This window comes from Ostrinia furnacalis, unplaced genomic scaffold, assembly GCF_004193835.3.
Source record: "Ostrinia furnacalis isolate ACB-3 unplaced genomic scaffold, ASM419383v2 OfSCF5689, whole genome shotgun sequence".
NCBI classification, from domain to species: Eukaryota; Metazoa; Arthropoda; class Insecta; order Lepidoptera; family Crambidae; genus Ostrinia; species Ostrinia furnacalis.
The window spans coordinates 15,048-40,543 of record NW_021135928.1 but is presented as its reverse complement, the minus strand read 5'-3'; the positions used below and the strand labels follow the sequence as shown (position 1 = coordinate 40,543).

The window sequence follows — 25,496 nt, the reverse complement described above, 5'->3', positions numbered from 1 at the left end:
CCCTTCTACCCTCAACCCTCCTTCTGCCACAGTCGGATAAAAAGACATTTAATTTGAAGATAATATCTTTTTCAGTTCATCAGATAAGGAATCTCTATCAGATAGTGCTGGTATAGGGCAACAAAAAGGAATACCAACAACAGAGAAGCCCATGTCTAAACAAGTTCATGTAAGATTTTTGACATAAATATTAATTTAAAGTAAATTAAACTCATTTGCATTGTGTTAGTGTTTAATCTGTTTGTTTTCAGGTATCTGCCGCTACTTTTCTAGATGTTGCGACTTTACGGTGTTTATTCACTTCTCAGTGGCAAGAAGAAGGTGTATATTGGGCACTTCACTATCTGTACAACAGGTATTATTGGCCAAAAAAAATTAATAAAAGATAAACTCACTATGAAATATTTCACCGACTTTTCTCGTAAACTTGACTTTTTACATTTCTAGGTTACGTGATATTTGTGATGATATGTCTAAACAAACACAGCCAAGGAAAAGAAGTAACTCTTTACCTATTCCTAAGATCGAAGTTTCAGTGTACCAAAGTCCAGACATAAAAGAGCGCGACTCTTTGAAAAACTTCATGGAAGTGCCTGAAATCAAAGACATGTCGCCAGTCACAGAACTACCGTTTCCAGTTTCCCCTAAAGTTGAAGAAGAAACTGTAATGAGTAGACGATCTAGCGAGAAAATTAAACGCAAAATGAAAATGGCCGACCTCAAAGCGTTCGTTGAAACAAAACTGCTATCGAAATCGGATAAGGCACTGGAAAAAATTGGGCAGGAAGACCACAAGTTCACGTTTCACACTGCAGTAAGAATGATATCTGTAGATATTCTTCCTTCCTTTCACCTTGTAGTTATTTGTTTGTTTCTACTGAATTTCTTCTCTTGACTCTTCCTATTGTTTTAGGAGTATCATAGAAGTCTTGATCATGCTGATGATAGACCAAACTCTGCACTTTCAAGCAACTTCCCAACTTTTGCCCCTAGACTAACTGGCGATTTATTTCAGTGCAATCTGATCAAAGGGAAAAGTATGCCGAGTCTGAGGTGTGTACTAAATACTTAGTTTTTAAGATTTTTTTACATATTTACATACTTAGTTACTAATTTTACCTATCCTATTTATAGCTAAGTATTTTGAAGTTCACGTCTCTTTTTTCGACTCAGTAACAGCGATTATATTTTCTAGGAATATAAAACTTAGCCATAGTTAAGCGTTTTAAGCTTAGCCAAACAATACTCGTAGAGTATTTAGTTAATGTACTTTTCCCTTCAAAATTTAAAATTAATCACAGGTGATTACTGGTCTTTTTATTTTTCATTACTTTTATGTTTCTATAAAAGCACAGCATGGTTTCTTTATTACACATTGGGTGATATTTCCTATTTTAAAAATTGTATTTTTCTCTTTCTCCCGTCTTAATAACGCTTAAACCCGTACACTATTGTATTGGATGAACAAAATGGTCGCTAGCTGTCTGATTGATGAGCTAGCCTCGAATGGGTAAGTGCGCCAAGTATTCCGACGAATTAGATGCTTCGTAAATTAGTTGCAAGCATTGCTAGGCAAACTACCACAACGGTATCGCATAGGCATTTGTTGATTTAGAATAGTTTTAGTTCGGTTTTCTATTGATAGCGGGTTCAGTAAGGCAATGTAGGTACAGCTTGGTTTGGAATAAACATCACTTTGATAACAATAAGCACTCAACACTGCTTTTTTCAGACACAAACAATCTCCACATGGATTGGTTGCACGCATTCTTACGCAAATCATCTCACACATAAACTATTATTATTACAAGCAATTAGAACATCGAAGTAGATTGACAAGTTAAATGCAGAAAACTTATATGCAACGCTTGAGCTGAAATCGTACAACTAGTGCTATAATATTTATTGATTCATTTAAATTATATTATGCCAGTCAAAGTGAACGTGACATTGTACTCATCATCCTGTTTATTGAGCATGGCATAGTAAATATTGGTCATAAAACACTCTTTAAATTATTTGAATATCCCTTTTATTCATGATATCAGGCGTGTTTCCCTTACGTAATTTTATCTTCAACTCTAGAACTCATAATAAATAACTCAATCCAACATCTGCAAAAAACATCATTGTGTGCTCTAAGATGTTAGCAGTACCCACTGCAAAATACATTTGAAAAAGCTTATAAAATCTCTAATTTAATTGTCATCATCAAAATTAGAGGTAAAGAGTGTTTTATATCCATATTTTAAATTGAAAACTGAATAACTTTTTGCATGGCAGCAAATTAATAAATTGAAAATGAAACAACTTTTAACTAGTATTCCAAATTCAGTTCAATACTAGATTATAAATTGATACAATAATCATTCACAGAATACACATCACTTACATTCCATAGAATTCAACAATCACTAACAATTTATTTCCACTAGTGAACCTAATTCACCCACCAGCACTAACACCAGTGTATAAGGTTCAATATTGTGGATCACCGATATCATTTCAAGAATGTATCGGTACTCACACTAGTGTATTTCAGGTACATCGGGGAGGTGAAGACAGAGAGAGCACACGGTCCGTCTCACACAATGCCTTGCAACTTGCAAAAGAAAAACAACCCTATTATAACGGTCACAGAACACACACCTACACCATCGCCGGATTATCTCTCTAAGACAAGACAAGTATGATCTTTAATCTCTTAGCAGTGCTAAAGTATCTTCTAGCTTCTTAATTTTTAGAGTCAATTTTAAGTGTACAGTTGGTTTTGCCCATTGGTGCCTGCACAATTTCTAATCATATTCAATTACTATTTATTTTTTGCATGATCTATTAGATATCTAAAATACACATTTTCAGGGCTCTCTAGAATCACAAATAGATTCAGTGAGCATGCAAGGATCTCAACATATTCCAACGCCGGAAAGGAAACCCAGTTTGTCGCGATCTCAGACTGATTCAAACATCACCTACGTGGTTGAAGAAATACAAGAGGCTCCAGGGTCCTTGCACTATATCACCAAAGATGGAGATATTGACTTCCAGGTTGTTCTTAAGGTATGCCAAAACATCTTGATGTCTCAATAAATGTGTCATTCAAACTTCGAATATAAAGTCAAGACATTATGATACTTTTTTCCATAGGCAGTCTACTCAGTATCCACCATGGATAGCTTCTACATCACCTTACGGGTTATGGAAGTTATGCTGAACTTGGTGGATACACTTATGGAGATTGGCGTTCACAAGAACTGGCAGAATAACCAAGTAGAAGAAATACAACCAACACCCGATCCTCTGATTGATTTTAGCAAGGAAAAAGAGAATAAGGTACCTGTAATATTTTGTCTTATCCAGTAAATTAATTGTTTTCACTCATATGCCTTGTAACTTTTAATTGGATTTAATTTTAGGAAAGAGATTCAGGACTCCCCTGTGCACAAAGTCAAGATTCCAATAACACTAACATAGATGGTTGCGACAGCACAAAAGAGAAGGCTAAAGATGAAGAAAACCTCGATTGTCCTTACTACATGATCATGCACATTATACTTAGGTATGTCACTATCAAATCTACTAGCAAATGTTATAATAATTACTTCATCAGACAATAGGTGAGAGCAGTAACCTCTTAATCCCAATTTATTGGTAGTGCACACATTAATAACGCAGATCCAACTACCAAACCTCGAATTGGTTGTTTGATGTCGACATCGTTTTAATTCTCAAGAATATCCATCTCTTTACTGAGAGAATGTTCTTACTTACAGACAGACTTCATTAGAGTAAATACTTCTACAGAACCTTAAAAATACTATTATAGGATCTCTTTTTGAATGTAATCTCTTTTTGAATGTAATCTCTTTGTTATAGACTGCTTCGCCAACTCGGCTGTTCTCACGGCTGCATGACAGCTCTCCGAGGGCCCCAAGCAGAGTGCCTCAGGGTGCAAGCAAGGAACTCCCTACGTCAGTTGCGTTCCGAAGCCATCCCCAAGTTTACGATGCGTTTGAAGGAGATGACTAAATACGCACCCATTAGAGAGGTGCTTGACAATTTACATGCTACGGTTGGATTCTGTGTTGAGCCTTCGACATTGGTGTCGCCTATGAGTAAGTATCTTTTCTACCAGTCTCCTTTTGCAACTATAACTTTGGCCATTATTTATACAATCTACAAAGAAAATTTAGTTAGTATAAAATTAGAAAAAACAAATCATTTAAGTTGGTTGGACTGCCTACAAAAGTCAAAAGGCTTTTATAAAATGCTTTTACACGTCCCGGTATTACGTTAATCCTGGCACTGCTTTGGGACAATAAATGGGCCAGTGCTTGGGGCCATGTTTAGAAACGTGTAATTATTTACTTGAACGACGTTTCAGAAAATGGGCCTTAGTGATGTACAAATGATAATGAACCTTATTTTATCAATCATAGGTCAGCAAAAACGGAGCACCAAATCTCCAGAAATCAGCCACCTACAATCCGCCTACGCAAGTAACTTTGGTGCCGCCCAATGTGCCAATGCAAATAGAGTCATAGAGACGTTTATTATAGAGTCCACTTTTCGAGTGCTTGTTACCAGATTCGCCCTTATGCATAAGGAGCTGAAGATGCTGGATAACTCAGTAAGTGCAATATTTTTTTAAATATACATACCTGTCTAATGTCCCTCTGATGAGTTTTAACCCTCGCTGTACGAGGTGGGGTGTGACACACCCCAGTCCTTTAAAAATAGCCACAATTTTAAAAATTTGCAAGTGCTGTATTTGAAATTCTCAGTAGCTGGAATTATGACACTGCTGCTTCGATCAGCGTTGCAAAATCAGTCCAGCGGTGACTACCAACTGAGTTACATGCCTTTAAAGTGCGTGTGGGTGTCACACACCCCACCTGGAACGGGACGTTGTTAAAAAGTTTAAAAAAAAATCTGACAGTTTTGGTGTAATTTATATATTTTTAGCTTTGTCAGTTGAATAAAATTCAATACAAATAATGTTTTTCGTGATTTTTACGGTATCTGAAATTTTCAAGCACTTTTAGTCAAAGAGATGACTTTTAGTGCGAATCTGGAAGTTTAGTACTGAGATCCGAAGATGTATGTAAACATACACTTATGGGCTACAATTTATACTTGGTGATACAATTTATGGGCTACTGAAATGGAATAACATATTTTATAAATAAATAAAATTATTACGCTCCCATTTTATGCAGGGTTCGAGGATATATATCAAGATATATATCGGATATATATCCGATATATATCAAGCCGGTTTTGATGATATACAGGGTGTTTGGCGCATCGTGTGCCAAAATGATTTGGCGAATAGAATGGGTCATTTCCTATATTTTCAGCCCCCATAACACGTTCTATGCCAGGCGGCTACATTTAAATTAATTTTTTTAGTAATTTCACCAAAATACCCAAATCGCATCATTTAATTTCGATTTAAAAAGAAACTACTAGGCGTAGCCTCAAAGTAAATATTTTGTTTTGACGTGCATTGATGTAGGGTTACATCAAATCTAAATTTACTGGCAAATATCATCTAGTTTTTTTTAAATTCAGCTTTGAAGTTTTCCGAAAAGTTAAAAATGGACTGAACATTTAAGTTTACATGGCTATAAATTTTTTTTTAAAAGAGATAGCGATCTTCGGATTTTATCAAAACTTCTCCAGTCTCTCCCCATTCAAACGGTATATTAATATTGTTTAAATAATAACAACAACTTCACAAATTACTTAAATTAGTGCATTGACTCTACTCGGATTGATTTGCGAAATTTGTGTTTATAGCCCCTTTTTGTGTGAATAGCACGTTAAACACCTAACAGGTAAAAATTATTTATCTGAAGCAATGTAAAAACCTTTTCCCTATCGTTTTTCAATGTGGATTTCTTGAAATTATAGACGAAAATAATTATTTTGATCGTTTATTAATTATTACAAATTTTGTTCAAAATGACCGCCTCGGCTACGTATACTAATTTCGACTGTTGTCGTATGCAGACACATTCCNTGGGTATTTTGGTGAAATTATTAAAAAAAATAATATAAAAGTAGCCGCCTGGCATGGAACGTGTTATGGGGGCTGAAAATATAGGAAATGACCCATTCTATACGCCAAATCATTTTGGCACACGATGCGCCAAACACCCTGTATATCAACTTTTAAAATTTGTTACTGTATTTGTACTTTTTGACATAAGATTTTGATTTTTTTAGTTGATTTTGCCGTATTTAAAAGAATATTTTATGTTTTTGCTTTATTTGTCTGATTTTAAGTTTAAAAACATTAAAAACATGTTTATGTAACACATATGCAATATTATTCATGAATAATACAATAAAATAATACTATGGCTTTCATACAAAATTGATATATATCAAAGTTGATATATATCGGATATATATCATAAATATCCGATATTTTGATATTTATAATAAATATCGGATATTTTCGAACCCTGATTTTATGCATTGAGCATACTCATTTTCTTTCATCAGAATTGTGGTAAATTGAAAACCGATGATCAAAACAAATTTATACCCTTCCAGTTTTTAATTTACTTTTAAATTATAAGTAAATACTTGTACTTTGTTAAATAAAAACGGTTGTCATAATTAAAGGCACTTATTAAAAATTATACATAGGAAACTGATTCCTAAATTACAAGAACAACGGAAATTGTGTCTTTTTGTTTTTTTATGATAAAAATGTTATAATACATATTTTCAGCTCAGAGCATTTCTTAAACCTAATTAGCATACGTAAATAATCAATATTAAATTCCACCTAAAACAATGTTGAATGAAAATTTTATCACTTTGTATATTGGGGTGTGTCATACCCCACCTGGTACGGGACGTAACTTTTAGTCACCTCGTACACGGAGGGTTAAGACGAAAAGAGTGAGCCCTACTACTCCAATTACGATAACTTTTCCTAGCAGTTAAAACCTGTAAAAATGCATTTCCACTGAATTCCCATTGAGCCATTTAAGGAATTGAAGGAGACTACCTTATTCATAAAAAAATAAAACATGCCATTGACTATTTCATCGTATATTCCAATTAATGTTTTGTCACTTTCTGCTAAAGTGGACTTGTCACTTTCTCTGTCAAATTACGTAGAAAAACAAAAAGTTCTAATAATATTTAATGCCATCTATGTCTGTCTGCTATTTTATGAGTCTATGATTTCATTCAAATATAATTTCCCTTGCTTTAATTGTATTTTCAGAAATTATACATGGAAGTGCGCCTCCTTCTAAGCTACGTGCGCGAAGCTCACGGTGGCATATTCAGAGTGGTGGCTTTCAGCGGGCTACTGGACACAGCTGAAAGACCCGACAGCCAGCAAAAAGAGTCGAATATGCAGACTACAAGGGTCATAAGGTTTGTTATTGCTTACACTTATCTTGTAGTTGCTATACAAGTTGTAAAAAATTTGTGTAGCCTTACACTTGCATTCTGCACATTCAACCAAATTATTTCCCCAGGAAAATAACTGTTATTATATGGTAAAAATATTAATTTCTGTAACACGCAATGTATACCGCTCCATAAATGCATGTATGTGTGGTATATTATTTCAGATAAAAAATTCTTATCACCGTTTCAAAACTTTTTTTTCGTAAAAAACTAGTATTGTATTTTTGAATTCGACCTTTAACATCTCCAATACCAAAAGTCTAGCGGAGAAAAAAAATGATAGTTAAAATACTACTAACGTCGTACTCAGCTTCGTAAAAGGTTTATTACATCCGTTATTTATTATTTCCTTATTTACCACAGACATATTCCACGACCAGCCGACGATGAACGCGGTTCGGATACAGGGGCGGATTCGGGATGCGCCGCGGACGACCGAAGCCACAACAAGAAGTTCACGTTCAAGAAGCGAAGCACTTCTTCCACCGGTGCACATGTAAGTGGAATTTACAAGTGATGCTTATGTTCATTCAGATAGGGACCTGAGAGTCATTTGTTTTTAAACTTCTTTCTTAGGGCCTTGCCACACTGGCGGATTGCAAAAGTGCTTGCAAAATGCCGCACGCAGCTGCTCCGCCCAGAAAACGCTTACAATCCGCCAGTGTGGCAAGGCCCTTAGATAGAAACTACCCAGAATGTCATTTGTTTTTTATTCCAAGTGTATTTTACCCTGAGAGTTATTTAAAGACCTTTTTGTAATTATAACAAAGAAAACTTATAAAATAAAGAAGAAAATATGTAACTTGCAATTTTTCGTGAACATTACTAATATCCCTATGACATAATTATGTGTCGCATGACTGAAAATGTAATCAATTAAAAATACATTGAAATAAAATAACCCCTGAATATTAAGCTTATTAATCCGTAGTCCGCCTTCTTATTGTTTCAGAGCCTGCTCGAAACGGACGGCGGAGATGAGTCCGCTAGCCAATCTCCGCTATCCGTGCGCACGCGCCGCTACCAGCTGACGCCGAGACAGTCGGAGCGGACGATACCCTCCGCTTCGTCTGCGGATATCACGCCCCATCATAAGATATCGCACTCGAAATCTATACCTTCCAAGTTCCATATCAGTGGCATTGGTAAGTAGATCGTATTTTTTAAGTATGTTGCTTTTTTGGATAGTCAGTATCAAGGTTTTGAGCTGTTTTAGGCGCCTGATATGATACTTTGACAAAATTAGTAACTATAGTCTTTTTCACCTAAGATGATCCGTATGACACTTCAAGGTTATCCATATTACGCATACTACATATGCAGAATATTTTTGAAAAAATATTTGTATTTTATTAGCAATATAATAAAAAAAAATTAACTACTTTTCTTGAAATATATACTAAAATCTGAGTCTATTGATTAATATTTTAATTAAATACGATGTAAAAATATTTTTTATTTAATGTACGCAATGTGTGAAACGGAATAGATGTAGTGCTGGGGTATTTGTTGTTTAACAAAATCGATTATTTCCGCGGTTCATTAATCGATTGCAGTGAATACTTAGTTATTAAAAACATCACAAAAATCAACTATATTTTTCGATTGTTGACTTTAATAAACGCATTGAAAATAAATAAATAGTTTTTAATTTAAAGTAATAGAACCAGTACTTTTTAGGAATCGTTTTTTTTAACACGAAGTCCTTGGAATTTTAATATTATCAATAAAAATTGTTACAAAAATATTTGTAATAAAAAAAAACATGTTTTTTGTTAAAAGACACCTATACAAAATATTTCTCTAAAAGTAGGTTTTACTAACTCTTAGAAAAAAATCGATAGATAAATCGCTATGGTTTAGTTATGTGACATCTCTAATAACTTTCAAACTCGAAACGTCATACGAATCATCTTACGTGAAAAAGACTATAGAAGTATGGTAAAAGAAATGTTTACGCAAATAAATAGTACCCTTATTATTTGTAGAGCATTTAACTTTACTTTTTGACTATTTGTGATTCATAAGAGAGCTATTAATATAATTACTGGCATGATAGTCACATAGCCACGCAGCTATGCAAGCTAAATACCGTGACATTTTAAGTAGATTTAAGATGATATTTGTAGCAAAAATGTATAATTAAACTGCTGTCGGCTTGTATTACCTTTAGCGATCCATTCAAACATTATCAGCAAAACTAACACACTCCTATTTATTTCAGTAAATTGGTTCCGCCAAAAGCCACAACAATCGCAATCTTTGATCCGCAACGGCGGTGGTTCGGGCGAGTCGTTGCCAATCTCTGGGAGTATGATATCACTCGCACGTCCACCACACGTCACGCAACCACACTCAAGCCGTCCTGTGCACGTAAAACGACGCGTTGGATATACGCTCAATAGGTAAGGCTTGGACCAGTGACGTCACTGATCACTAATAATAAAGGATCTGGCGAATTGTTTGCTAATTTCCGAGAATATGATATCTCTCTCTCTACTGCTTACATTTTGACTTCCACTCCTACTTAGATATCACTTCCCAAAACGGCGGTAGTTGCTGCTATAGTATATTAAAGTTAAATGGTCAATTCACAGGGCTAGAAAAAGGGTTGAAGATAGACTCAACAGATTCGGTTTGAGAAAAATGTGCAAGAAACGTGACGGAAGCATTGAAGAGACAAGCGGTGGATGTAAGTATTTATTTAAACTACACATAACGTTATTACACACATAGATAGAAAGAGCGAACTATAATGTTACTGTTCACTATGTAAAGTAAGAACGTATTGACAACAGCACATCAAGATAAACACTGATATACATAGCTGGGCACCGTTAATCAAATAGTTAACTTCGTTAATCGTTAAACCGTTAATAAAAAAATTAACTTCGTTAAACGTTAAAACGTTACATTCAGCAAGATTTAACGCAAGTTAACGTTAATCGTTAATCCGTTAACACATTAAAATAAAACGAAAAACATTATTGTATACAAGGTTCAAATAATTTCGAAAGCTTGTATCGCGCATGGAATTCATTCCTCTTTTTAGCCAGACCGTTTTGACAGTTCCAACTCCTTGCCAGACAGTTTTTTTAGGATAGCTGCCAAAGCCACGATGACCCAAACTTCATAATCCACCAACATTCTAACCTATATTGGGAGCATACGCTGACAAACTTTCAGCTTTTATAATATGACGTTGGTCTGGCGTTCACCAGCTCTTAGTCTATAGTATCTCAATCTCAGAGCCTTGGTTCAATTACAATACAATTTAGCACCAATGTGCTCGAAAAGACAAATCCAACAAACCCAAATTCGATGCGATTCCGCCGTTTCATTTAGGAGTTCCTATGGCCGCCTCCTGACTCCATCATTAGACCAGCTCAATGGTACCACAGCATTGCATTTTCATCGTACTTACATAAGTATACCAAATTGTAGCTCAATCGGTTGAGGAGAATTGGCCTTAAATTCAGTTGCAAGATATGTCCCCCACATACTAACAAGTGAAGTCAATATACAGGATGTAGATAGAAAAAAAAATCAAAAATACATTCCTTTATTTTTGAAAACAAATAGCATTCAAAGATTTCAAAAAAATATTTGCCACATCCGGGAATCGAACCAACTAAAATCTGTTAAAAATTACACCCTGTATTTTTATTGCATCGATCGTTAGGGTCAAGTGTAAGGATGAAATCTCTCTAACAAACTTGATAAATCAAACGAAAGGATCCATAAAATCTTAAATGATTTTAATTATGCAGTTCTCTTTCTTTTCAAAAATAAAGGAATGTTTTCTTTCAGTAAAATTTTCCGTCTGCAGTATTAAGAATACTTTCCCTCCAGGTGGCATTACATAATTCTACCCTGTATAAGCTTGTAAATAAATAAAAAAATAGCATTTTTATATCGTTTCTTTCTGGTTACAAAAACTGTTGTTTTGGGTTCTGGAAGTTCTGGAACCCCGAACGTACTTGTCAGAACGCGTTTTTCTAGTGTTTTTCAGCGGGCTTGCTGTATCTTTTTGGTAAATAGTAGGTACTGGATTAACGATTAACGGACTTAGGATAATTTAACGGAAGTTAACGAGTCCGTTAACATTTTTTAAAGTTAACTTAAAAGTTAATCCGTTAATGGAAATGTTAACTTCGTTAATTAACGATTAACGGATTAACGAGTTAATGCCCAGCTATGCTGATATACCTTAATATTATTTGCGATTTTGCAACTAAAGTGTGGCATCAAATTTTCTGTCGACAGTTCATGCCTTTATTGATTGCGTTAAAACAATTACATTGCTATTTCTAGACATGTCAAGGCGTGGTTCAGCGGAAGGCGGTTCAGGGGGTGGAGAATCCGAGGTGGTGGTGCTAAAACGTAGACGACTGGTGGCTGCGGCGCCTTTATATGCTGGATTGGCCAGGTTCAACTTCTTGTTGGACGCTACGCAGCCTGGTGGCACTCCTGACGCTTTGTTTATGGCAGCTTTGTTGGATTTGGTAAGTGACCTTCATTCTAGTCTCTGAAGAAGGCTGACCCTTTCTAATTTACCAGAGAAAAAAAGAGGATACAGCCTAAAACTCCACGCGCTGGCCAAACGATTAGTTGCCTCTTACAACATTCACGTGAAGAGTGGGAGTGGTCCTATGAATTAAACTATTAGAATTTTGGCTGGCAGATTGTTTTAAATTGATGCTGGTTGTATTTCAGCCTCACACTGTCGTTGTTGGAAGAGCTGCTATAATATTGGAATGTGCCCACCTAGTCCATAACTGCAACAAGGGCCAGTGGCCTTATTGGCTAAAATCGAATATTGCTAAGAATACCGGTAAGATATCACGTTAATGTTACCTAATACAAACATTTTATTTAAGTTATAAAAATTTAAATAAAGTTATGTATTTTTTTCTCCAGTATCTTCCAGTCCACAACTTAGAAGACGTCTTGCCGGAAAACTATTCTACCAATGGGCCGAGGTAAGTTTGTTTTTCTTCTTTTAAAATCAAAATTATGATTATTGTATTGTTAACGTTATTTCGTGGTCAATAAAGATAATTTTATATATTTGTATCATATATCACAGGCTATAGGCAACAGACTCGAAGAGATGTTGGTTGAAGATAAGAAACACCTAGAAAATGTTACTACTCTGGTGACTGATCCCGATGGACAGCGAGAGCTCTTGCAGCAAGATGAAGAAGAGGATTTCCTTGACGAAGGTAGAAATATAACTCGGAAACAAAAAGGAATTTATCACTATGTAAACAAGGGATAATTTTGTTTGTGATTTTACAGCAAGCATTCGTCTGCCTGGAAAACCTATTGGAGCCGATTGCCCTCGAGCTCTAAGACTAGTCGCCTGCGTTCTTTTATTCGAAGTAACCGCTTTCTTGCGAGAAACATACCAAAATTTACCAAAGTCATGCCGCTCGTCGTTAAAGGAAAGAGGACCTTGGGACAGAGTATACAGGTACGATATCACATTGAATTGCATGAAGATTTGTTTGGTAAGTAATTCTAATTGGGTGTAAATTGATTATGTTTTATTATTATGTTGTGCGAAGATGGATGGAAAAACGACGTTTTTTGTGTAAGACTAAGTGAGTTCATTATGTTCCGTTTTGAAATGATGTGTTAAAGAGTGCATATATTTGATGAAACTTTTATTTTAACAGGGCTCTTAGCAGTCAACACACATTAATGCCAGTCGAGTATGTGTTCAAAAGAAATAATGCATGTTTCCTTGCATACAGCACTAAGCGTGCATGCGTAAATAGACTGTACATAAGTTGAATAATGTACACCTTTAAAACTAAGTGCAGAGCACACGAAGACTCGGGTCTACTTAGATTTTTTTCACCTATCGACAATATTTGGCACTTAGGGGCCTACGCAAACGTAGCTATTTACGGATGTCTTTGTTTTTGTCATGATGATCATTTGTAAATAAAATTTTTCGCCTCATGGAGATTAGACATTCACAAATAGCTGTCCCCCTGATAGCGACACCTGAAGTGGCTACGCAAGCGCCCGTATTATTCTCACATTATAAAGATAACCTAAGAGTACCTAAAACGAGCTAACGGCTACCTAAACTGCATGGTATGTTGTAAAATACCCACGTAACTTTGCTAAACACGACTAAAGATAAACAAATAATTACTGACACAAATATTAAAATAATTTTTATTCAAACACCCTTTAAGGTATCGATTTCCAATAGTTAAGTGCAATAGTTTAGATGAAAATTAGTATATCGAAGTATATAAATTGCTTTGCTACATTGGCATGCGGAATAACGAAATCAAAGAGGTTTAAATAGATAAAAAATAGAGCTACTAAACTATAGCTAAAGAAGAACCATAGAGACATTTGTTTGTGGTTTGAAGGTATTTATGTATGTATTCTGTGTGGGACAGGGAGGCTAATCGTCGTTGGAGTATGGCTCTGTCAAGCATGGGTCACTCGCAAGCTTCGGCCCAGAGTCTTCAGTCCATAGCGGGAGCAGAGACTGAGAGAAAGATATCTTTTGTTCTGCACGAACCTGAAAATGTTTCTGGGGGAAGCAACGTTACAGTAAGTACATACAACATGATAATCATATTTAGCTGCAAGTATTTAATCTCAAATTTTTTAGTCAATTATGACAAATAAACTTAGCAAAAACTTATTACCTCAGCTACACTACTCGCTTTGATGTTTCCACAAAGTACAGAAGCTTAACCCGAGTATAAGTCAGATACTTCACGTTCAAACTTCGAGTCGTTTCGGGCTCTTTGAATCGGGCGCAAACCGACAATTAACTGAATTCGGACAAAGCAAGTCGAAGTGAAGTGCGTGTCTACAATATCCTACTTCAATTCTTTCAAAATTCGACAACATTCTGAGTAGTGTAGGTAAAGTATAAGATTAGAAACTTTGACTCCAATGTAAGGATCAAAACAGATGAAAAGTCAGATTTTAATAGATTGATCTGCTATTGCTGTACCTAATACACTTCTTCAACAGTTAGCCGATGCCATCCCTCCAGCGGTGGATGAGAAAAAAGGCCGTCTCGGTTCTCGAGGCAAAGCGTGCATGCATCGACGAAACACGCAGCAGACGCATTCTGCTTATGGCTCCATCAAGAGACGTTCAATCAAACTGCGGCAGAAGGATACCAGGGACGTTGATGACTGTAAGCAAATATTATATAAATTATTGGCTGCTAACAATTCGGATTAGTATTTCGAATCAGTATTTTAGTCTTTAAATGAACAGTCAGTCAATATAACTTTATCACCACATCTGATTCACACAGCTTTATTTCTCTCAGTTAATTTGATCGCTGAAGCTGACTGTACAAAACAATTAGCCAATATTATAAGGTTACTGGTTCGAAAAAATTCTATTCAAAATTCAAATAAGCTGAAAATTCTGAAAAGCTATTTTTACATTTTGTTGCACGATGCAACGTGCTTGTTTCAGTTTTGAATCGAAGATCAGATTCTATACAGAGTAGAAGAAAAGTTTCTTCACTTTCAGACAGAAGCGACACGTCCGAAGTGTATCCAGCCACGGGTGAGTGTATTATTACGCAGAATGGAGTCTTATTCCATTGTAAATAGAGTGGATATTGATCACAAACGGTGTATGATGTTTGACAATAGGTGGGACAGTGATAATGCCTGGTGAGGTAGACAGCGGAGGCGAGGAGAGTCCAGGAGTCTTATCTGACGACCACGATCATCCTCCAGATAGTCCGGACAGCAATTCTACTGATCCTCCCGACAATAGCAAGGGATTCCCTTGGCTCAAGGTAAACTGATCCTTGTGTTCAAGCATTTAAGCGTAATATACGATGCTTCTCCAAATTCAACGATATCACGTCACGAATGTTCCAGGTGATAGTGAAATTCTTGAACTCCTTCAACTACGTATGCTGCCACCAAAACTTCTGTCACCCGTACTGTTTCCGACGCAACATGAGAGCTTGCATCAGACTTATGAAGTCTGTTCACAAGGTAGAACCATTAATTTTCAATTCTAAGTTGACATTTTAAGTATCATTTTCATTTGTAAGGTAACATTAATGGTGTATTTGTAGATTTACGGAGAGAAGTTCGGCCCCGAAGTGAATACGTCAAGCTCAGATGATGCCACCGGTGGAGCGCGCCGCAATCGGCGCACGCGCAAAGGATCCGAACATTCCACTGACAGGTAAATAACGTCACCAAAATATAGCCGTAATATTTGTAGATAAATAAATAAATATCCTTGGACATTTTACACTGCGCCTCTAGTCCCAAACTAAGCAAAGCTATGGGTACAAGACGACGGATATAAACATACTTAAATACTTTTTTTTGTAAAGACAAACATATTATACATAGCAACACCCAGACCCGTCACAGAAATTAAAATTCATCATTTCAATTTCTGCCCAGCCGGGAATCGAACCCGGGACCTCTCGGCATAGTAGTCCGTTCTGAACCACTATAGTCCGGTCGCCGAGCACGTAGAATTTCGTCCAATGACCCCAAGCTACCCATCCTTATCGCTCGCGCGTAATTATATTACTGTCGCGCTCGCACACACACTGCTTGGGGTCATTAGACGAAATTTTACGTGCTCGACGACCAGACTTTACACCAAACGGCCGACTATCATATAAATCCTATCTTGGGATTTGTAAATTTGAGATAAAAAGTTTTAAGTTACAATTTGTTAAAACATCCTACCTATGTTATTTAGGCAGTATTGATACTTCACTATTGATAAACTACAATAACGCCCGCTTTAAGCCTTTTTGATTAGCCTACCTGCAGTAAATACTACCACAAATACCTACTTGAGTATACTTAATCAACCCACAGAGATGTAGCTGTGATGGGGATCACAATAATGCTCTATATTGTTTTGTAACTCTACGAGTACTAGAAATGATTATTACTTTATTGTAACGTTGCATGATAGTAATGTTCAACTTTGTTTACAGGATCGACCGTTCAGTCATAGAATCGGCCGGGCTGGCGTACCGAGCGGCGGTAGTTGACCACACGATGGCTCACGCAGAAATACCGCCTATCACCAAGCCTGGCGCGATGCCGTATCCACCGCCTGACCCGCCACCGATACTGAAGTATCTCAAAGGACAGGTGAGAATATATATTTTTGTGTGCATTCACTTTAACAGAACACTTCATTTTGATTGAATTCTCAGTTGTTTTGAAACACTTAATAGTCAATTAATTCGTTGGCAAACATGGGTGACGTCAAACGTCCACATTGCACCAAATCTATAGTCTGGTCCGTGAGCACGTAGAATTTTGTCCAATGACCCCTAGCTACCCATCCTTATCGCTCACGCATAATTATGTTGCTATCGCGCTCGCACACTCACTGCGGGTGCCAGTCGCACAGTCGCGACAGCAATAAAATCACGCGCGAGCGATAAGGATGGGTAGCTAGGGGTCATTGGACAAAATTCTACGTGCTCACGGACCGGGCTTTATTGAAGAATCGTGTTTTGACAGCTTATTAGATGAGTGTTATTTAGGCACGCAAACTAGTGACGTCATATAAGCGATAGCCGCATTTTGATAACTCAATATTAAAACTACATTCAGTCAACTAATGATCGTATTACAAACTTCACTTAACTATCACTAACAATAAATTAAAACTATCACCAGGTACGCGACGCCCACCACACCACATTAGCAACACTAATCAAAGGCGCCACCACAATGAGTGAAGAACTATTCGCGGAATCGGCTCCTGTAGCGTGGCAATTGCTGCTAGAATCGGACCGCGAGTTGAGTTCGTGTGCGGCCGCGCTGTTTATACTGGCCGCTGTGAAGACGCCGCATACAGCTGCTGAGATCATGCATAACGATTTGAAACATTCCGAGCCTGGAGTTAGGTATGTGATTTTGATTTTTGTTTTGACAACTCAATGAGTTGCTACAAGTCTATCATAGTGTAGTAAATAACAATTATTTAAATATTCTGGGACATTTAAAATAATCATAAAAATTCCAAAATTAGCAAAGCTTGTCTATGAGTATCGAGCAACAAATATCAACTTTTTCCAATGTTTTTGAAATAAATACGGAGTAGATCAAGTATACTTATACGGGCTTAATAAGCATTTTTTTTTTCATTAGAAAAGTCCAGATAAAATTCTCAAGGGATTACGAAAAGCCGTCTATCCGATCAACCCATAATATCAAATGCCTATAGCGGGTCAAACATATGACAACATGGTATTACATCCCTCACAATAAAATAGATTATAATTAATCCACAACCAGCAGTCACTGTAGTATACACCTGTAATTCTTTCCAGAATAAACGCAATCCTCCGCTTTCAAGTGATGTGGAAGCTACGGTACCAAGTGTGGCCTCGCATGGAGGAAGGCGCGTCTATGACCTTCAAAGTGCCTCCGCCGGGCATCGAATTCACTCTCCCCTCGCCCAAGATCGGCATCGAGTCGCTAGCAGTGGTTGATCCTCCGTGGAGCCCGCAAGTCAAGGATAAAGATATGGAGATGACCTTGAATCAAGAACGCCATGTAAGGAAACACTTTCATCGCGTTAGTTTTTTTTTATATACACTTAATCTTTATTGCACATACAGTTTGGCATTATCTTAAAAAGATGTGGCCTGCATTGAGTATCCCAGTGGGATGACTGAGGCGATGGAAAATCAACGCTTGACTTTTCTATCGGTTTGATGGCCACGCGCAAGTACAATCGATTTTAATGCTTATGTATATTCAATGTTGACTCCATGTGCAATCATCTAAAGGCTTTTAAGACAATGGTTATAATTTATATTTCTTGGTAATCTGTATTTGTACCTTCATTAAAATACTTGTAGTTGTTTTACTTGTACATCATTGAAATTCTTGTAGTTCTTTAGATTTTAATTCACATCCTATAAATCTATTTTATCACAAATAAATGTCCCATTATGTACTATACTTTTATGTAGACCTTTTTTGCACATAGGTGTTATGCGTCGATCCCAATAAAAAAAACTGATAATGCGGCTTAACGATCATCAAATTACTCTTCCCTATTTTATCGACATTAGTATAAAACCCATTCCACAAGTCTGTCAATTGCTAAAAGTCAAAACATTTTACATCAAAACCAGTCACTAATTTCCACTACTCTCTCTAGCGTTCACTAGTCACCGCGACGAAAACGCGAAAGAAGCAGCAAACCGAAGCTATCAAGAGAGCGCTGCAACAGCGGAACGACAAGAAACGCGCGGAGAGAGAAAGCTTCCTCATCACGACCATACCTATAACCAGGCAAGCGGCCAGGGAACCTGCCTTGGACCATGCGGCCGACGACCATATTGAACGTAAATAACATAATCTAAATTGACCTATAATTTATCGCTTATCTCAGGGCCTGAGCTATGGGAGCGGCACGGAAGGGCTACATTGACATTATATTATGTCGTGACCGCATACAAATCTGAGGCATACCTGAAGTCTCACTGACGTTTGACGTCTCAAAAACACCCTCCTGTACCGCTCCTATACCACAGGCAGTAGTTTTTCCAAATAAAAAGAAACCAACTTTTTGCACTTTGTCGATTCTTCTAGCGTCGAAGGTTTAAGGGGCTGATATGAGCTCACTAGCGTCACCAATGGTTACATTTTCTAGCTTCTCTTATATCGGGCCACGCCTTAGCGTACTGCATTGTGATGTGACCCATTAGGATATACCCATCTCTTATTCTAATTGCAATATGTGAGCAAGTTTCTACAATGTAATTTTTTTACTAACCATGAGAGGAGTGCGTCCCAGAACTCCCAGATCACAATGCATCTCTGAAACTGCTGTTTAATTTTAAAAATAATTTGTTTGGATAGCTACATATTTAAGAGTGACCACTTATAATTCTTGAGCTTCATTTTTCATAACATTTCCAGTTACTATTCTCGCATAGTATACCAACTTTTTCTTCATACCCAGCGCCAGTAGACGAAGAGCTGGCCGAAGGAGTCAGAGGCTCCCACCACACGCAAGTAGCGTCGGCGCTGTTCCCTTCTGTGCTGTGCTCAGCGGTGGCTGAGATCGTGTCTTTATTGGACGATGCCGCTGTCTCGCGCGACGGCTGTTCGGTCTATGAAGTTGCTTATCAGGTACGTTTAATTAACCCACTATACAGCACACACACTTAAAGCCTTTAGTAATTATTCGAATGTCTACTATTTGGTTACAGTTGCCTTAATGGTCTTGGCTACGAATACACAGAAACTGTACCGCACTTACCTAAATGACTGTCTTGCACTTAATAAATCGACAGTCAAGTTGTTAACTGTACTGTCAGTTGCACATAATTTAATTTTGAACCTTATTCAATTGTAACAAAGTTAACTTTTACAATAGAAGGTGGATATATTTCTGTTACTGCAGAAGAATAGCAATTTTATCATCAGTTTTAAGAACGAATGCTACTTCTTTTAACAAAATATTATATTCTATAGGTCATATGGGGCTGCCTTGTGGAAGACTCCGCCCTCTTCCTACGTCACGTCTTGGAGCGTTTAACCCGCGACCACCAGGACGAAATGTTCAAACTCCTACGTCATCTTATACGTTTCATACCGAGACTGCCACAGCAAGCGGCCTTTGCGTTGTATAACTACATCATTGGCTACGTAATGTTCTACGTCAGGTCTCCTCATGAAGATGGACAGAGGTTGATTGGAGCAGCGTTATCGATCTTATGGATGGTAAATTAAGACTCATATTGCTGTACATTTAAAAATATAGGAGGTTCTACAATATCTCCTTGTCACACAGTATCTGTAGCACAGACTTTCGTCTAATCTATTTAACTTTACATACTTCAAAATGTGTCTTATTCTATACGAGTACGTTTGATTTTAGGTCGTCCATAGTGTGCACGGAATCATGTTCAAAGATTTGAAGCAAATATTGCGGAAAGAGCAGTGTGACGCTTCAATATTGCTCACAGCGAATGTGCCTGCTGCTAAGAAAATCATCGTGCACGGTCCATGTAAGCATTTACTTAGTTCTTCTTTGTCAATTGTCTTTTACAAGGACATTATTTTAGGACGAAACTTGCCAAGACCCACGAGATTGCTCGTCTAAATTAATAAATATACTTTTCAGCTGATAACGAAGGCAGTATCCCTTCTCAATTCCCTGTACAAGAAGACACAGTGTTCTCACAAATCTTGAAAGAATCGCTTGATTTCTTCGGCATTCCTGAGCATCTTCATCGTGAACATTTCTTGGTCGATTTTAAAACGCGTAAGTAGTAATTATCCTTATCTCAATTAGGTCGACATTTGCTTGGCAACTGATTTATTAAATTCTTCTTTTGTTTACCGCAGGTCAAATCCATAACCCGCAAAACTATGTTCGCGATCATTATTTCTTCAAGCGATCGCAATACCCTCAACTAGGGTTGGTTCACATGGAGCCTAACGAGGCTTTCCACAAGTTGCAGCAACAAGAACTGTTGGCGAAATTCGTTGAGATTGGAAAAGTGTTGCTTACTTGGGCAATCCTGAAGAATGTAGATATGGTAAGGGTTTTGTACGCTGTAAATACTAGTTTGAAGAAAAGAAGTGGTGTACAGAAAATGGCACATGATGGTTAACACTGTAGTACTTTAAGTAGTCGTAATAGACGCGATTTTGCAACAAAAACATGTTTTCCAGAATGTTAATAATGTAATCTTTATCATTAATTTCAACAGGTCGTCCAACGAGTGGTATTCTTGCACGATGAACTAATGAAGCTACCGTCATTCCCGCGTAAAGCGCTTGAAGCTGATTTAACTTTGTACAGCCATGGGCCATTAGGCTCAACGCTATTAGGACTGGATGTTTTACACAAGTTTATGTAAGATATATTTTAAAAAGTATTGCAGCTTATTTAAGGCTTAATTAGGGCTCGCTAGGTGGCGCTACTGGTGAGTGACAGGATCCTACTGTGGAGTGGCGCCAACTAGTGAGCGCTAATACGGTAGGTCTCATTCCAAAACTTATTTAGTATCCCTTTTCCTAACAAGTAATATTAAAAGGGACTGAAACATGTGTGTCACTGTCAGCTCAAGCAGATTATAAAACAAAGTGTACTAAATACCTTTATTAATGTTCCACGGATTCATAGATTAAAATATTTTCAGGTGGGTACGTTTGATCGCACGTATGTTCGAAGCGATGGCAGGTAACTTCACATCTTCGAGGGACATACATCTGTTCCTGAATGTCCTCAATGGAGCGCTTATGTTGCACAGCGAAGACTCCTTGATACTGAGATACGTTATTGCTACTTATGTAAACGCTGCATTTAACTTTAAAAGCATTTTCTCTACTAATGGGTACGTATTCTTTGCGAAAGTTTATATCGATCATGATTTGGCAAAGATATTTAATTCATTCATATTCGACCAACATTTGGCTCTATTATGTTTCTCTACTTTATTTTCAGATACCTGTTAATAATGCCTACGTTGTTGCAAATCTATTCGAACTTCCAAACTAACAAACTAGTGACTACTACAATCGAGTACGCTGTGAAACAGTTCTATCTTCTAAACAGGAAGCCATTCATACTGCAAATGTTTGGCTCCGTATCCGCCATCTTGGATACGGACGAAGAATCTACTTATGGTGATGCAAGCAAAGTAAGTTAAATCTAATTTCAATTGCACAATTTCACAAATAAAATCATGAATTACTTTTCAAGTAACTTCACAATTACGGAAAATCTATGAGGGGAAGATTTTCAGCTCATTAAAGTGTCCATTATTTTGTGATTCGACTTTCTAATTTATTTGTAATAATTTATGAAAGTACGAGTATACTTGGAAAATTTTAGGTCCAATCCAGCTGCCTATTCAACCTACTCCTAAGCTTGGAAACTCCTTCGCCTGATCCGTTACACATTGCCGAGCTGATCAAAGAAGAAAAACCATTGAAACCCATCGACTTCTGCTACCGAGACGAAGAGGAAATGGTCAATGTACTGGACTGCATCAGCCTTTGTGTCATGGTTGTATCATATTCGGCTGAGAGTATGAGGGGATATCAGATGCTGGTAAGTCCTTACCCTGGTCCTTATTACCTGAAGAATAAGATTGACTTTTGTAGAAAACCTACCAGAGCTGTCAAGACAAAACAATTGCCTGCTACTAAAGATATCGCATTCGAATAGAATCTGATCTCGCCAACTTCCCTTTTCATCGTGCATAATTCTTTATTTCAGATAATATTAGAGGCGATTTTGCCGTGCTACGTGAAACAGATACAACTACCGACATATAACAGAGAAGGGAAGACTGAAAAGGAGATCATACAGCAACTAGCCATTGCTATCAAAACTTTAGTCAATAACTGCGAAGGACTGTCTAAGTAAGATTTTTTTGTAGTTTCTGAATGTTTTTGAACACTATTTTTATTAACTGTGTGTATTGAACTGTTGTATATTTTACACGTAACGTATTTTTTTCTTCAGATCTTACAACGGTCCGTACAGAACGTCGCCAGAACACAAAGGTTCTTCCCAAAGAGCAGTACCTCGCTCGGCAGCGACAAACATCATATTTGACGAATCACACTCCAAGTTCGATAACTCTAAAATAACTGTGCCTGAATTTACTGGCACTGAGGATTCCGAGGTACATTTTTTAAATAACTTATCAACCTTCACTGTATTTGAAAAACATCGGTAAAACTACACCATTGACTAGATTACCATTGTAGGTAGGTAAAGATGCTCTTAAATATCTGACGCCTAGAGTGGCCATTCATCTCGCTTGAACCTTTATTTTTTTTCTTTTATAATAAAATTCATTTATTTCAAAAATTTACATGTACACAAAGTAGTGTAATTAACCTTAGTGTGAGAAAACACACATTAGAATTTTTAATTTACAGATTTTTTCTACCAATAACTGTAACATAATGAAATATTATTTACTAGCTTTCCGCCCGCGGCTTCGCCCGCGTGGAATTTTGTCTGTCACAGAAAAACTTTATCGCGCGCGTCCCTGTTTCAAAAACCGGGATAAAAACTATCCTATGTTCTTTCCCGGGACTCAAACTATCTCTATGCCAAATTTCATCAAAATCGGTTGCGAGGTTTAAGCGGGAAAGCGTAACAGACAGACAGACAGACAGAGTTACTTTCGCATTTATAATATTAGTTGGGATTAGTTGGGATGTTAGCTGTATACTTTTGGACTTTCTCTATACTCGTCCAAAAACTCAAGACAGACGGCGCAATAATAAGACAGCGCATATCACGTTTTCTCTCGCACTTACACTAGTTATGGGTGACGTCACATAGAGGTAGCGATGAGCATTATTAGTATACGTATTAATTAATAAAATATTACCGCGTGCGCATCTCTATTTATGGCCCCGTCTGCAACGAGTCTGTGTCGAGTATAGCATTATCATTTCCAACATATTTTAATAAGCTTCATTTCAGAACTTTTTTTATCAGTTGGTGCGAGCTGAATACCGCCGTCCTCGTGACGTTCTTTTGTCTCTGGTCGGGGATTTTATTGGTCGAGCTACGACAAGGCTAATAGACCTCAACGGATCTAAAGGCAGTGGTGGCAGCGAAGGGAAACCGGTGGAACTGTTGGACTCCAAATCACATGCTGTAAGTCGATTGCCATTTGGTACCTTGGCTGTTTAAAAAACACTGTAGTTTGCATGGTTCTATTGTTTCGAAAAACAAAGTAACGAATTCGCGAAGTTGCTGGCTTGATAACTGACATAGGTTAAAAAAAATAACTTTATTACAACTCACCTCCGTCTCCCCTAATGAAAATAGCCTTCTTAATGACAGGTCATAGTAATCAACTATAACGACGACCGTGTCTGAAAGACAAACGCCATCATTTTCAAAAACCGGCCAAGTGATACTAGATCTCGTTCAAAACAATTTTCGTTGGTAGTTTTTATAGTAATGTACATCATATTTTTTTTTTTAGATTTTTCATTTTGTTATTTTAGAAGTTAGAGGGGACCAACTTTTTTCCACTTTGGAAGCGTCTGTCACGCAAACTATTCGGTTTAGAAAAAAAATGTTTTAGAAACCTCGATATCATTTTTGAAGACCTATCCATAGATACCCCACACGTATGTGTTTGATGAAAAAAAAAATTATGAGTTTCAGTTCTAAGTATGGGGAGCCCCCAATATTTATTGTTATTTTTTTATTTTTGCATCAAAATCGTAATGCGGTTCACCGAATACATCTACCTACCAAGTTTCAACAGCATAGCTCTTATAGTTTAGGAAAAAAATGGCTGTGACATACGGACGGACAGACAGACAGACATGACGAATCTATAAGGGTTCCGTATTTTGCCATTTGGCTACGGACCCCTAAAAACCCTTATTCGTAATTTTCTTTACAGCGTCTAGCAGAAATCGCCCACTCCCTGCTAAAGGTTTCCCCTTATGATCCCGAGTCTATGGGCTGCCGTGGACTAGAACGGTACATGAGCGAAGTCCTACCAGCTGCCGACTGGGCTGATGATGCCTTGAGACCGTCTCTGATCATGATCTTGAGACGGCTTGACAAAGTCTTCCTGAAGATCGCTAAGAAATCTGGCATTCGGGTAAGTTATAAGACAGTTATAAGCGGTTGATGCTAGAGATTATATTAGTGCAATGAGATAGATGTTTTAGGCCCCATTCGACCAAACTTTTATCCGAGAATAACTCCTGGTATAACTGGTACACTGACAGTTTCAGTGGGGGAAATATGTCAAAATGACGAATAACTGATGATTTATTCTGAGATTAATATTTACTCTTATTTGGTCGAATTCATCCTTAGTATGCATATTAAAGGTTACGCAGCAAGAGATGAGGCGATCAACACAAGCAAAGATTTTTGTCTATTTTTTTTTGCTAGACAAGGCAGGTATTTGACCGCAATCGTTAAGTGAGATGCAGTCTAGGATGGTACATATAATACGCTTGTAGCGTCTTGCGTATTCTGATTTGTGTTCTATATTCAAATAAAATATAACATCAATGTGAGTA

The 25,496-nt window shown here is 37.2% G+C and overlaps 1 protein-coding gene across 1 annotated transcript in view; it reads left to right on the top strand.

Moving 5' to 3' along the window:
* The window catches only part of unc80 (unc80, NALCN channel complex subunit), a 45,438-nt gene that overhangs the window by 4,977 nt on the left and 14,965 nt on the right, over positions 1-25,496 (top strand). Inside the window, exons 7-49 of the mRNA XM_028316405.1 lie at positions 76-169; positions 252-355; positions 448-829; positions 914-1,053; positions 2,543-2,687; positions 2,863-3,060; positions 3,148-3,333; positions 3,417-3,559; positions 3,877-4,115; positions 4,440-4,630; positions 7,250-7,404; positions 7,804-7,936; positions 8,393-8,585; positions 9,665-9,845; positions 10,038-10,132; positions 11,755-11,945; positions 12,157-12,274; positions 12,361-12,422; positions 12,530-12,665; positions 12,742-12,916; positions 13,866-14,022; positions 14,455-14,623; positions 14,914-15,006; positions 15,096-15,244; positions 15,330-15,449; positions 15,533-15,645; positions 16,424-16,583; positions 17,121-17,350; positions 17,777-18,002; positions 18,616-18,802; positions 19,423-19,592; positions 19,938-20,186; positions 20,344-20,473; positions 20,590-20,730; positions 20,814-21,007; positions 21,182-21,327; positions 21,614-21,808; positions 21,919-22,114; positions 22,309-22,527; positions 22,696-22,841; positions 22,945-23,107; positions 23,938-24,099; positions 24,863-25,066. Of these exons, the coding sequence (XP_028172206.1) occupies positions 76-169; positions 252-355; positions 448-829; positions 914-1,053; positions 2,543-2,687; positions 2,863-3,060; positions 3,148-3,333; positions 3,417-3,559; positions 3,877-4,115; positions 4,440-4,630; positions 7,250-7,404; positions 7,804-7,936; positions 8,393-8,585; positions 9,665-9,845; positions 10,038-10,132; positions 11,755-11,945; positions 12,157-12,274; positions 12,361-12,422; positions 12,530-12,665; positions 12,742-12,916; positions 13,866-14,022; positions 14,455-14,623; positions 14,914-15,006; positions 15,096-15,244; positions 15,330-15,449; positions 15,533-15,645; positions 16,424-16,583; positions 17,121-17,350; positions 17,777-18,002; positions 18,616-18,802; positions 19,423-19,592; positions 19,938-20,186; positions 20,344-20,473; positions 20,590-20,730; positions 20,814-21,007; positions 21,182-21,327; positions 21,614-21,808; positions 21,919-22,114; positions 22,309-22,527; positions 22,696-22,841; positions 22,945-23,107; positions 23,938-24,099; positions 24,863-25,066 (7,180 nt within the window). The remainder of the gene's footprint in view (positions 1-75; positions 170-251; positions 356-447; positions 830-913; positions 1,054-2,542; positions 2,688-2,862; positions 3,061-3,147; positions 3,334-3,416; positions 3,560-3,876; positions 4,116-4,439; positions 4,631-7,249; positions 7,405-7,803; positions 7,937-8,392; positions 8,586-9,664; positions 9,846-10,037; positions 10,133-11,754; positions 11,946-12,156; positions 12,275-12,360; positions 12,423-12,529; positions 12,666-12,741; positions 12,917-13,865; positions 14,023-14,454; positions 14,624-14,913; positions 15,007-15,095; positions 15,245-15,329; positions 15,450-15,532; positions 15,646-16,423; positions 16,584-17,120; positions 17,351-17,776; positions 18,003-18,615; positions 18,803-19,422; positions 19,593-19,937; positions 20,187-20,343; positions 20,474-20,589; positions 20,731-20,813; positions 21,008-21,181; positions 21,328-21,613; positions 21,809-21,918; positions 22,115-22,308; positions 22,528-22,695; positions 22,842-22,944; positions 23,108-23,937; positions 24,100-24,862; positions 25,067-25,496) is intronic.